A 13,539-nucleotide genomic window follows, 5' to 3' on the forward strand; every position below is an offset into this window, starting at 1 on the left:
TTTCAACATGAATCAAATAAACACCGCACTAAGACGAGAAATCAAAAACACACCGCACAAAGACGTGAAATCAAAACAAACAGAGTCACGACGAAATCACAAATCAAACGAAAGAAAACAAAAAATATGTGAAATCACTTATTCAATTGGGATAGAAGGAAAAACAACTCGGAGGGGTGATTTTTGGGTCAAAATTGACTCTAAATCACCCCTCTAGCAAAAAGATGAAGAAAGGGGTGACGGGTTTGAGAAGGAGAGAAGAGAGAGAAAAAACACACTGGTTTTTTGGGTTGACTCAATAAAGCCATGGATGATGCTCTTGTTGATGCTCTCACGCAAGAATTTGAAAAAGGTAACAAAGTTAATGGTACCTTTACATCAAAAACATATAGTAATGTTATGGCTGAACTCGTGAGATTTTTTGGTAACAAAATTGATAAGGTGAAGATACAAAACCGTTGGAAAACTTTGAAAAGAAACTACAATGAATATAACAAAATTTTTAAAGCCGGTGTGAGTGGGTTTTTTTTCGAAATCCAAGAAAACTGTTATGAGATGCTGAGTCCGAAGTTTGGGACACTCTAATTGAGGTAAATTTGTAAATCTTATAGTATTTTGCAATATTTTTTTTATTAATCAATAATTTTACAACTTGTTTGAAACTTATTTTCTATCAAAATCAAACACAGCACATTGGAAATTTGTTTAATTTCCAAACTATGAGAAGACGTTGATACTTCATGGGCCCAACCGAGCTGATGGAGATGAATCTGGAACTTTAAAAGAAACTAGAAAATGAGGGGCTTAAACCACTGAGGAAGATTTTGCTGACACTATTCAAGATACTGATGACCGTTTACTCGGCAATCACAATTCAACATCTTAGGAGAGGTTTTGCTCCTGACTACGACTTTGCTTCACCTGAAACACAATCATATGATCCTTCAACCATGGAAAGTGGTTGAAAAAGGAAGAAATTGAAATTGGTTAAGAATAAAGAGACAAACAATGATAATATTGAACTTAAAGAGTCGATGAATGTGGTTGTAGAGGCGAAATGCTGCAATACAAGAAGGAAATGAAATAATGAAAGAATGTCACAAACATGAGTTTCCTGCAATTTCAGGAGAAGAAACTTGGAATTTAATAAAAGAGTGTGGATGTGACCCAGATTCATTGCCTAAGATATATTGTGTTGTCATCAAAGATGTAGACAAGCTTAGAATGATTTTTCAGTGTCCAACCTAAGCATGTAAAGCAGTAATAATGCAAATGGTCTCTGACTTATCTGATTAATCATCCTATGATGGTGCTATGACATAGTTAGTAGTTAGTCATAGTCACTTTCACGTGTGTTATTTGTTCATATGTAACAATGCAAGTTGCATTTATTTTAAAATTGTTAACCGATAAGCACTACACATGTTCTTGAAAATTCTTATCCTCTATACATACATTTGAGAATAAACAAAATAAACAATCCACATGTTATATCAAAATCAAATACAAAGAAAAAATTACATGTGGCAAATGACAATGCAAGATTGACTACAATCATAATCAAATCACCATTTATGACAAACTTTTTTTTAATGACATCATTTATGATAAAAGAAAAAGTTTTAACTCAATAGTTTTGATTCTTTTCTTTCCATGATTAATTGCACCGATTCATCCATGAGGTAGGAAATCTCGGGTAGGTTAAAAAAAAATTAATTGCACTGATTCATTAGTAATAACAGAATCAGAAACAGGGTTTTCTCTTACAATCCTCTTCTTCAAAAACCTTCCCGCAGAATTTTACATCCTCTTCACAACAATAGATCGTCGTTCATTCCATGGAAAACCGAAACAAAACTAAGAGGAAGAAAACGTCGAGGACACAGTCGACGACGGTAGAAATGAGGATCAACGATTTCCCAGACGATATACTAACTCACATCCTCTCTTTTCTTCCATTCAAAGACGCTTTCAGAACCACAGTTCTCTCAAAGAGATGGGTCTCATTATGCTACAAACTCTCCAATCTCGAAATCAACGATGAAGGCGTGAACAATGCGGAGGACTGGATTCACTTTCGTCAATTCGTGGACGCAATCATTCTCTCCCCACGCTCTAAAAACGTTACCCTCGAATCTTTTAATCTCAGGTGTTCTTCTAAATTTGTCGACGGTGTTAGTTTTGACAAGTTAGTTGAAGCAGCAAAGCAACGTCATGTTGAGTATCTCGATCTATGCTTGTTAAACGTTCCTTTGGCGCCTACTATTTTTTGCTGCGAAACACTTGTGGTTTTAAAATTGGCAAGATTAAGTGTAGGCACTTCATTTCATTGTTCTCCTCATCTTCCGTCGCTCAAAACCTTGGTTATGGTTGCAGTATGCTTCGAGGATATGGAGGACTGGTTTAAACTTCTTTCAGGGTGTCCAAAACTGGAATGTTTGGAAACAAAATTTATAAAACCAGGTTTTACAATTGTTGAAGCAAAGGCAGATGATACAGAAAGAGGGCACTTTAAACCCTTGTCCAACTTGATCAACGCCAGTATCAATTTACGTGATGTTCCGCTCAAAGCACTTTATAATGTCCAGTATCTATGTGTATCTAATTCTGTATCTAATTCTTGGGTATGATATATGATAGCCTTGCATCCTATTTTATTATCAATATTATATTATTGAACTAAATCAACATTCTAGCTAGTCATTAAAATCCTAAGGGTTAGTCACTTTAGTCCTTCATTTAAATGTTTTAGGTTTATTTTGATGCAAAAATACCTAGATGTTTTCTTGAATAGTCTCTTTTAATTAGCAAGTGAAAGAAGACTAAATTTGAAAGACTAAATTAACCAATCATTGCAATTTTAAGGACTACAATACTGATTTACTCTTCTTATATCATGGTTGCTGTTCGATTTAGTTTGTTTTTGCAATCTTCACGTCTCTTATTGTGTTCTGCAGTTGGGGAAAACTATCTCCGATGACGAAATATATTCATATTACAAAGGACTTCCCTTGTTTGGAAACTTAACTGAACTTCAACTATTTTGGCATCGTGGCATTCACGACTGGGGTGTGGTATTGAAAATGCTCCAGAATTGTCCCAAACTTGAAGCTCTTAAAATTGAAAAGGTTTGTTTGTTACATCAAAGGATAGTTACTGATTTTTGCTTGTTCTTCTTTGTATTCAAGTATTTTTATAAATCCTTTTTTGTTTCCGATTGACAGGGGATTGATTCAACAACTAGAGAGAATTGGAAATACCCATTTCATGTTCCTGAATGTGTTTTGTCTCGTCTCACAACATGTAACATTCGAGGCTATGAAGCTTTCGAACAGGATTTTCAATTCGCATCATATATTTTGCAGAATGCAAGACTTTTACAGGATATGACAATCCGCTATGCTAAATACTCAAATCCAATGCCGAAACCCAAATTCTTAGAAGATTTGTACTCCTGTCCCAAAATCTCTCCCGCATGTAAGCTGTCAATTATATGAATGTTTCTAGCTCCTAGATGTATACCTTGCGTTATTGTTAATTTCTATATATGCTATTACCGGATTTGATGGTTTGAACAATATGTACTTTGTCTCCTTATACAAAACAAAGGTTCACCAATTCTAGGGGGACTTGATATTTATGCAATGCACGTCTTACTTAGCATTTTTCGTAATCAAATTGCTTGAGTCGAACATATTGTGGCTGATATGTATTATGTCTTACTTCCTTCAAAAAAAAATGTATTATGTCTTACTACATTTATGACATTGAATTTTAGATTTATTTTGCACCTCTTACTGACTCAATCAATTGTTTGACTTGATCTTTGACTCCTTCACATTCCATATGACTCGGAGGATGCTTTGCAATTCATTCAAGGTCCTTGTGTTAAGATCTTTTGACTCTTAAATTGTGACTTGAGGTCTTTCTTCCATGACTTAATTGAATGTTATATTATGTTCTTTGTTTCATTGACCAACTTATCCGTTCTTGATAAAATTTCACGAATACTTTCATCTTTGCATTGTTCAATCAGCTCATGTTGTATGTTAAATTGGATCTGGTCCTCCGATGAGCATAATTTTCCATGCTTCCTTCACTGTTGTAGAATGAATTTTTTGCCTTCTTAAAATCAGGCTGCTTCACTTGTATTGACATACTAATTGAGTAGGATATCTTTTTTTAATCAACACAAACTGAGAGAACCACCATAGGAAATATGGCTACAAATGCAATGTAATGAAATGAAATAACCCTGACACTTTGATCACAAGCACAAAAACTTCCTCAGAAATGAAGTGCTCTCATTTATAGATTAGAAGTTTTTGAAACAAGCTCTTATTTTAAACGCTGGTCTTACTTTATGAAACTCGCTTTTTTATTACTTGCTAGTGAACTGTCAGAGTCAAAATTTGTTCTACAGTCACTCATATATGTAGGAAAACTATATATCGTAGACTCGTCCATTGTAGAATCGATCACTTCAAGTGTCTTCTTAGGCTAATATGGAGGTTAAATCAGTACTGAGCTTGTAAGTACTAGCGTTGGAGACGAGAGATAGTATGAATATGAATGTAAAATAATTATAGGGATCTCATTCCTTCCTGTGTTTAATGTTCCATTAGTATTTAGTAGTTCCATATGTGCAGGTTTCACTGTCTGTAAAAGAAAATAAAAATAATAAACATGTCTCTCGTTTTTGAAAACATTCTTTGTTAAGAGACCTGAATGAAACTATAACAACTTTTCAGTTCTTATCTCCCAACGTGCACTCTCAATGGTTTGCCAATTCTAGGGTGCACTTTACAACTTTAATGTATTTCTCATTTTCCCTAACTAAGTTACCTGAGTAGAACAATTTGTGGTTGCTATATACTACATCATACTTCTTGCATACGTGACATTGAATATTAGATTTATTTTGCAAACAATCATTACACCTTTTGGTTCCATTCCTTGTGTTATTTCTAGGAAACCATTCATGGCCATTGTGTTAAGATCTTTTGACTTTAGAATTGATGTTGGGTCGCAATCGAATTGTCTTGTAAGTATGCATGCACATAAGTTTCCACATGACTAATTTTTCTGTTAATAGTCATCAACATTTCAAAGTACGAATTAGAAAAGAACTATATAGTGTTAATCAAGCAAACAATCAAATAAGCTTCATGCATGTTGTTTTATAGATAAGAAATTTGTAGCATTGATGAAGACCGTGATAAACTTTTAAGAAAAGGATCGCAGAAGTACATAACTTAAGCATGTGATCATATTAATCACCTAGCTATTGAGTATTTATTTATAGTAAGCTATAGCATTGGTTACTGATCATTGTTACAACCACGATTGGGAAAACATATGAAACATTATTAAAATAAAATAAAATAAACAAAAAAAAAACTTACATAGATCTTCAAATATTAACATACACTACAGTGTATTATGTATAACTAAGTGATTGGACTCAAGTTCTTAACGAGATCCATCAAAATGACGAATCGTTTGAGACAACCCGAGTTCAATATCTGGATGGAACAATTCTTAACCATATTTTACTTATCTTCAGGCCAAACTCCAAACAAGTACTCATTTCTCCTACAAATCAGAGGGTTAACCAAAAAAAAAAGTATTAATATCAAACTTAATCGGTGTATATACCATCAATATAATGATCATAACACTATCAATCAATTAAAAATATATTAATATTCCACCAAAAAATATATTAATATATATCTTCAAAGATTAACATAAACTACCCATATATCAAATATTTTCATATAAGCCCATTATAATCAAATTTATTTTATTAAAAAATATTAATGTATCAAATTTAACTATCTATACATTGTTGGCATAATTACTAGCTTCAAGACAGACACTAATATCATATTCTTTCTGCTTTTCTATTACAATTAATAGTAAATTTATTTTAGCGCACCTAATTATAATTATTTTAGAATATACCACAATCAAATAAGGATTTAACTCATATTGATCTTATTTTGGTGAAAAAATTGCAAAAAAAAAAAAAAAAAAAGGCCAAAAAACAATAGGTTGAAAGAAACAATTAAAGCATAAGAAGTACTACGGTTTAAAACTTGCAAGGGTAACAAGAACACAAGGTGTCAAAACAACATCACCAACCAAAAAGTAAAAAATCTAAAATCGTATTGCTGGTAGAGCCACACCTAAACATAACAGGTTGAGTGCTTCACAGATAAAAATCATATGAGAATTCTTTAGCTTTGAACTTGATCTTTGACCATACCAACATTTTAAGCATCTTCAAAGCTATACTTGATAATCGGTCATGTTGAGCAAACACCACAAAATTAAATAGCTTCCAAATTGAAGATATACATGTTAATCAAATTACATGAAATCATTATGTCGCTTTCTGACCATGAAAAACCAAGTCTATGAACTGAATCATGTGACAAAAACAATTATTTATCATTACACTACTGAAACCTTATCAAGACAAAACGTCCATCCATAATTTTCCAAAAATCAAGCACTTAGAAAATAAATGATTAGCTGATTAATCCACATTACAGCTAGCCACACACAAAGGTAATGCTAAATTACGCATTACTCTAGGGTATTAATAATCTTTTGATGAAAGAATATCAATTAGCAACCTCCAAGAAAACATCGAAATCTTTATGCTTCAGGGAAGCACACCTGGTCAATGGGAAAGCCAACGACCATGTCCCTATGGTGATATGGACCATGATTGCTAATTATGATGTCTAAAAGGTTATCATCAACCAAGAAGTTTCATGCGACATACTCCCTCCGGTCACATTTATAAGCAAAAAACACTTTTTTAAATACATTGAATCCTTAATGTATGTAGTCACATTTATAGGTTAGGTACATTAATTATTCAATGTACCTAAAAAGCTACTTTTTGCTTATAAATGTGACCGGAGGGAGTAATGTACATCAGTCTTCTCAACATTATTGGTCTTAGAGAAAGACATTTCCTGATACAAAGGTCGAGATCTCCAAGGTTTTGATGGACCGTCTTCATGCCCCTGAGGTTTGTTGAAATTACTCGTTACCTTTGGGACAAGAGAGTCACAAAGGACAATCATTAGTTAGTTCTTAAGAGATTGAAAACCCTTCAGTATATAATTGTATCTTTGGCGCCCAACTCTGGCACATTAAGTGTGATGTCCTCGAGAGTCCACCTCAAGATGCGGTATCATAATAATAAGGGTGTCATGGGGACTGTATTAGTATATCTAGAAGTGAATCGAAGGCTAACTTATGATGTTTAATTTTGCAAACTTTTGAGCAACTCAATCGAGCTTTTTTTTTTTTTTTTGGTGGTGACCGTGGTTTGAATCTCAGACCTTGCATATATTATGCATATTGTCCATACCAACTGAGCTAAGCTCACGTGGACAATCGAGCTTAATTATATTGTCAAATTTTGAGTTGACTGACAATTAATTTAAGAGATAATAATTCTTCCATTTTATATATTTGGAAAATTAAATTGTTTAATCGCTCAACTTTAAGAATAAAATGGTAATTTACTTGGATTTAAACCTTGGTTATGTTCCTATACTTTGCTATTAATAGAATTGGTTTATTTTTTTATCTCGTCCTGTTATTTTCTTGACAAAAAACAAGTTTATGTTGCTATATTTTGGTTGGGCTTAACATCCGATAGTATCTAGTGGGTCTTTTGGATGGTTGAAAACAATTGGGCTACTGTACTCATTCTGTGTTATATGGTCTTGACTATTACTTTTTTCACCCCAAGGCTTTCTCAAGCGCCCTTTTTTTTCAAAATTACTCTGTTTGGATTTTAGAATCCGAAGCCTATTAGGATTATACAATCCCAACAATGTAAAAACTGAATGCCAGCATATCTAAGACTCATCCTTGCATAGAGTTTGATGAAAACCTGTTTCGGATAATAGAATACGAAACTTTTAAATATTTCGAATAGTATAATTCAAAATATCTACTTTTTAAAAAGCGGGAAACTAATCGGACTATTTTCTGGTAATATATTTGAGGGAGGGTTATCCAATTCCTCTCACTTCCGCGCCATGGAGACAACATTGTCAAGATGATGCAAAAAACTGGGATGAAGGATATATGGGTTGGATGGTTGACTATATAATGCACTATGTTTGGCGGCGGGTTATGAGGTTGTAGGAGATGACCGAGATTTGTACTTTGTTGAAAATCTTGATCCTGAAGAGAAAGTCGTTGCTGATAAGAAGGTTGGAGATAGGGTGAAGATTGAAAATGATGAAAGTTTTAATCTTGATGATTGTAGCATAGATATTGGGGTGGATCAGTTGAAATGTGTAATGATATAAATTCAACTATTTTGGTATAATGATATATATATATATATATATATATATATATATATATAATTTTTTTTATATAATTATAACCTCAATGTCTTTTATATTATTTTATATATTGAAAATTGTTAAATCCACGAAGACATGAAATGAGTGCATGCTGATAGTTGTAAACTGCATGATTTCAGATTATATATTTAATTCTAAATAGGTTTTAGATTTTAAAATCTAAAAGGTATTTTAAAAAAGAAAAAAAAATAGAACACGTAATGTAAGAAACATATAGGATGAAAAAAGTAATATTCTATGGTTTTTATATTTGATTTTTGTTCAATTCAAGGTTGTGCATCTTGGTTATCCATTATTTTTGCACCGTAATGATTCTCAGAGGCGGAGCCCTTCATGGGCTGACCCACCCGAAAAAATTAAAAAAAAATAATAAATATAGTCTATTTTGCGAGATTTTATACAATTTTGTATTGGTTTTAGGTTTCGGCTGATCCAAATTTCTGTAAAATGGTGTAGTGGCCCACCCGAAAAATTTAAATAATTCAATTACAAGTCTATTTTGCGAGACTTTAAACAATTTTTCAACGCTTTTAGTTTTCGGTGGTTTCAAAAGTGACATACGTGATTTTTGTGATGCTTCCAGGCCTTCACATTTGCATGGGTTTCAAATCTCCTGCATATTGTTCTGTCAAAAGTTTCATATAATATAGTAGTTGTAAAATATGTAATTCTTTAAGTATTCACCCTAACTTTTTAGTCAAATTCTGTCATTTTAACTTCGTGCTTAATGCTTATTACAACTTCAATTTATGTTTATATATTATAATTTATTTTAGTGGCTCATCAGGGTTTTTTTTTTTGGCTCCGCCACTAATGATTCTTAAAAACTAATTCCATATTGAATTTATTTATTCCGACTATAAAAACACAATTTTGTCCATATTATTTTTCCATCCACACACAAAATGAACAGTATTTTTTTTTCCTTGTCATAGTAGATAAATATGGAGGGATAAGATTTTCAAGAAATCAACGAGCTAGCTCTTTCATCCATTTGGTACCATCTCTAAATGTCATGTCACTCTGAAACTCTCACACATCTTGGACTTATGTTTCTGTTTTCCACATCTAATTATATAGTTATAATTGTTTATAATAAAAATTCAATATTGTAAGCACTCAAATCACAAACATAAGATGCACTTGGTGTATGTTCAATATTAAGGTAGGTCAGAATCACATCGACTCATCGTGATTTTATAAAAACTATAATGTGGAGTTTTTGAAAAAACTAGATGATGTTCCGTGATTATGACATATACCAAAGATAATTTTAATCCTTTGGTAAAAAAATATCTGAAGAAGCTAAATTTTCTCACCTAAATTGACACTGGAGAGAATCGAACTTAAAACTTTGAGAAAAAACATATTCTCAGGTCTTAAGTCAATACTACCATACCAACCCAAATGGATTATTCTCGAGTAAAATTGCATGCCCACTTTCAGAAAGTTAACAAGGTTGGGGTGTGTGTTAGGTATAGTGGTGTTTTTGATTGGGACTGAGGTCACTAATACATAGAACAAAAAATTGTGCATAGATTCCGATAGGGAGCTTCCCAATGTCACAACCCTTAAAATAGGGGCCAAAGACGAAGAGAGAGCAGCGCCGTTTACCTTTAAATTTTTCTTCCCTTTTGGCTCTTTATGTTCTTAAATTAAAATTGTTTTGTTTTATGGGTATGGCCTATTTGGACAATCATTTATATTCATATTTGGACTTAAGGTACCATAGCTTGTTTAATATATTATTATGACTACCAACTCTTCATTAATCAAAACTTGTTAACAAAATGTACAAAGGATTTAGTTGGGGTGTGACACACATATAGTGAATATAAAAATTTGGATTCCCATCCTCACGTGTTTTGGCCTCAAAATCTGGGATGTTGTTTTTTCTTTTGTTAAAAGCTTGTTGCTGCCACCCCACTATCTATCATTGTAACTAGTTTATTAAAATGTTAATTATTTTTGCCACACCTTAGGTTACCTACTCTTACATATCAAAGAGTCATTGTTTCATACTGCTTTCTTTTGTTTTCTACATTATTTTTTCTTTACTTTTAACTGTTCTAAATCTATTCTTCTTCTTTTGATGATTATGGAATGTGGAATAGTATTGATTCAAATTATGTTTTCGTGCTATAGCTGTTATTTACAAGTCTTTTAAGCCACATGATTACCATCTTTTTTTGGCAAATTATGCATGCATGTGATAGTATAACCATATAACTATGAGCAAAATCTATGCAATGGCTCTATTATGTATGTATGTCGAGTGAAGGAATATTGTTAGGACTTAATTACATCAAAATACTACTCTACTAATAGATGGATGGAAGAGTTTCATGAATTTAAGTCACATTTAGCATTTTTATCTATTTAATGTGATATTTCTAACATTGTCACACACTTTAAGAACCGACATCCACAATGACAATTGCAATCTATAGTATTGATCCGATGATAACCTTTTCCATTTTAACGATTTCACTCACCTATCAATATTCGAAAGAGTATCTTAATGCAACTATAGATGGCCCTTTCGATAACTTAACTCTTAATGAAAACACCAACTATTAGGACTTAAACACGTGAAGAGAATCTAATCCAAAAGACTAGTCTAATAGATAGAAGAGCCGCATGACTTAAATATCATATTGAACACGTTTATCTCCTCAATATAAAACTCATAAAATATGACTATTGTTAAAAAGAGTATAATAAAAACATTTATACAAAATCAATTAAAAAGGTATCATTATTGTATAATTGAATGAACAGATGCTAATCATGATCTGATTATAAACTCCTTATGTCTTTTTCAATTCATTATATATTGCTAATAACAGGAACAAATTCTGTTCAGGTGCATAAGTTTTATGATTTAAAAAAAAAAATAATAATAATAATAATAATAAAGATGTTTAATTTTGATTTAATCTGGGACTAAATTACAATAAGATATAATGACACACCTTATGGGCAAATGTGCAATATACAATATAATCTGACGTGGCATGAATTAAATACGCAATGCTCAATGAATTAAATACGCAATGCTCAATGATTGGTCATATGGTTAGCTTCACCAGAAAAGTCATTCTCATGATTTCACCATAGAATTTTCCCTTTATTTAACCCTCTCATCTCTCATTATAAAATGTCATCTTATTTGATACATCCCATATATATATAGGGCTGCTAATTTACACCCACCTAAAAAAACTAAGGTGTAAATTAGCAAGCTATACTCACCTGAAAACACAAAGGTGTAAGTTAGCAACCTACACTCACTTGATTATATACACTCATTTTTATAAATTTTATCAAATTGTTTACACTCACCTCACTGATTTACACCCAGTTTCATCATTCCAAATATTGTTTCCTTAAAAGTTTGTCTCTATTACATGGTTTATACCTTAAGCATGTCATTGTCTTTTTTGTTTCTTTTTTTAAGGATCTTCCTTAAGATAGTTACAAAACTGTCATTCTATTTAAGTTTAATTAGAATAGAAACAAAAGGGTGCTTTAGTAAATATAAGTGGGTGTACATTGCTAATTTACACCTTAATGTTTTTAGTTGAATGTAAATTAGCGGATATGTGTGTGTATGTGTGTGTGTGTGTGTGTGTGTGTGTGTGTGTGTGTGTGTGTGTGTGTGTGTGTGTGTGTGTGTGTGTGTATATATATATATATATTCAGAAAACATAAGGGCCTATGGGAAAAATGAATTGTAAAGAATTATATTACAGAACTTTACAACCAAAAAAGTTATTTATTTTTTTGAACAAATCAAAATGAAATATATTGCTCAAAAGCAAAGTGATTCACCCCGCACAAGGTGTGCTAAAGTGATTAATCACCTTATATCTGTTACAACACCACATCACCTAATAAAGATGCCACCAACTAAAAATAAAGCACCAAACAAATTACATGACACCCATTAAAAGAAGTGGATGTCTCCACCAATCGTGAAACCAAAAGCAATAGGCTCAAAGCTCGAAGATAGCCATAGGAAAGAATTTAACTTTACTTTTTCAACAATATGGAGAGGATCAGTAACCGTTTCAGTGAAAACACGGTTGTTTCTCTCCTTCCTTATTGCCCAAACACAAGCAAGCCAAATAACCTTAAGATACAAGTGTGTAGCCAAATGAATAAACTGAGAGTAATGATCCATAACGGAACCTGGAGGAACAAAAGAAAACCCAAGCCAATGACAAAGTAAAATCCAGACACCTCCAAAAGATTCGCATCCTATGAAGAGATGATCCGTCGTTTCTATAAGACCACATCCTCCAACACATAAATTGTCGTTTGGTTGAAGAACCTGACGACGCACCAGGTTGGCTCTCGTAGGAATTCTGTCTTGAAGGAGGCGCCAAGCAAAAAGTGAAACTTTTGTCGGAACCAATTTGTGCCACACATCAATAAAAGCACCATCGGCCACCTGTTCTTCAATAGTTGTGAGAAAACGATAAGTCCCACAAACATTATATCCATGAACAAGATCTAGTAACCACCGCCAATGGTCCTGAATATTAACCTGCAAAACAACGTTATCCAGCAAAGTGATACAGTCCCTCATACTCTCCTCCTCCCAAGCTAACAACCACCGTCTCCAAACCCACCCATTTCCGCCTTCTTCCCACCCCCAACGCTCCATGTCTGCCACCGAGCACTCCTTATGCACCGATAAATCATAGAGACAACTGAATTGAATTTTTAATGGAACTCCGCCCAGCCAACTATCGGTCCAAAAGAAAGTGCTACTACCATTTCCTACCACCCTCCTAACATTAACATCCATCCATAACGTCACTTAAAAACTAGTTACAAAGGAGTATTCAATATGGTGAATTTTATGCTTATATAGAACTCATTTATACATAAGAAATGCATAATTCCATTGGATCCATAAATAATCTGCACCCAATAAATCTTTTCGATGCATATTTATATTTTAATGTATCTATACCGCAGAAAAAGGCAAATAAAAATGCAAGAAAGAAATGATGTTACACCGGCGGGGGCTTCATACTATCGGTCTATAACGGATTCACGCTGTACTGTGTTAAAATAAGAAGGCGGTAGGATTTATTTTCTACAATGTTACTTCCTTCCA

The 13,539-nt window shown here is 32.9% G+C and overlaps 2 protein-coding genes and 1 pseudogene across 2 annotated transcripts; 2 read left to right on the plus strand and 1 right to left on the minus strand.

Annotated features, from left to right (window-relative positions):
* The first annotated feature begins 306 nt into the window (after positions 1-306).
* Positions 307-1,296, plus strand: LOC146921879 (uncharacterized; annotated as a pseudogene).
* A 542-nt stretch (positions 1,297-1,838) lies between these two features.
* Positions 1,839-2,630, plus strand: LOC146921880 (F-box/LRR-repeat protein At3g59200-like). Its single transcript, XM_085711398.1, has one exon. It carries the CDS (start codon positions 1,839-1,841, stop codon positions 2,628-2,630), a length of 792 nt encoding a protein of 263 aa, XP_085567524.1.
* A 9,727-nt stretch (positions 2,631-12,357) lies between these two features.
* Positions 12,358-13,080, minus strand: LOC146921881 (uncharacterized). Its single transcript, XM_085711400.1, has one exon. The coding sequence runs from the start codon at positions 13,078-13,080 to the stop codon at positions 12,358-12,360; it is 723 nt and encodes a 240-aa protein (XP_085567526.1).
* Positions 13,081-13,539: the final 459 nt, after the last annotated feature.

Source organism: Medicago sativa, chromosome 5 (assembly GCF_051527215.1).
Source record: "Medicago sativa cultivar Bolivia chromosome 5, Bolivia_mono, whole genome shotgun sequence".
NCBI classification, from domain to species: domain Eukaryota; kingdom Viridiplantae; phylum Streptophyta; class Magnoliopsida; order Fabales; family Fabaceae; genus Medicago; species Medicago sativa.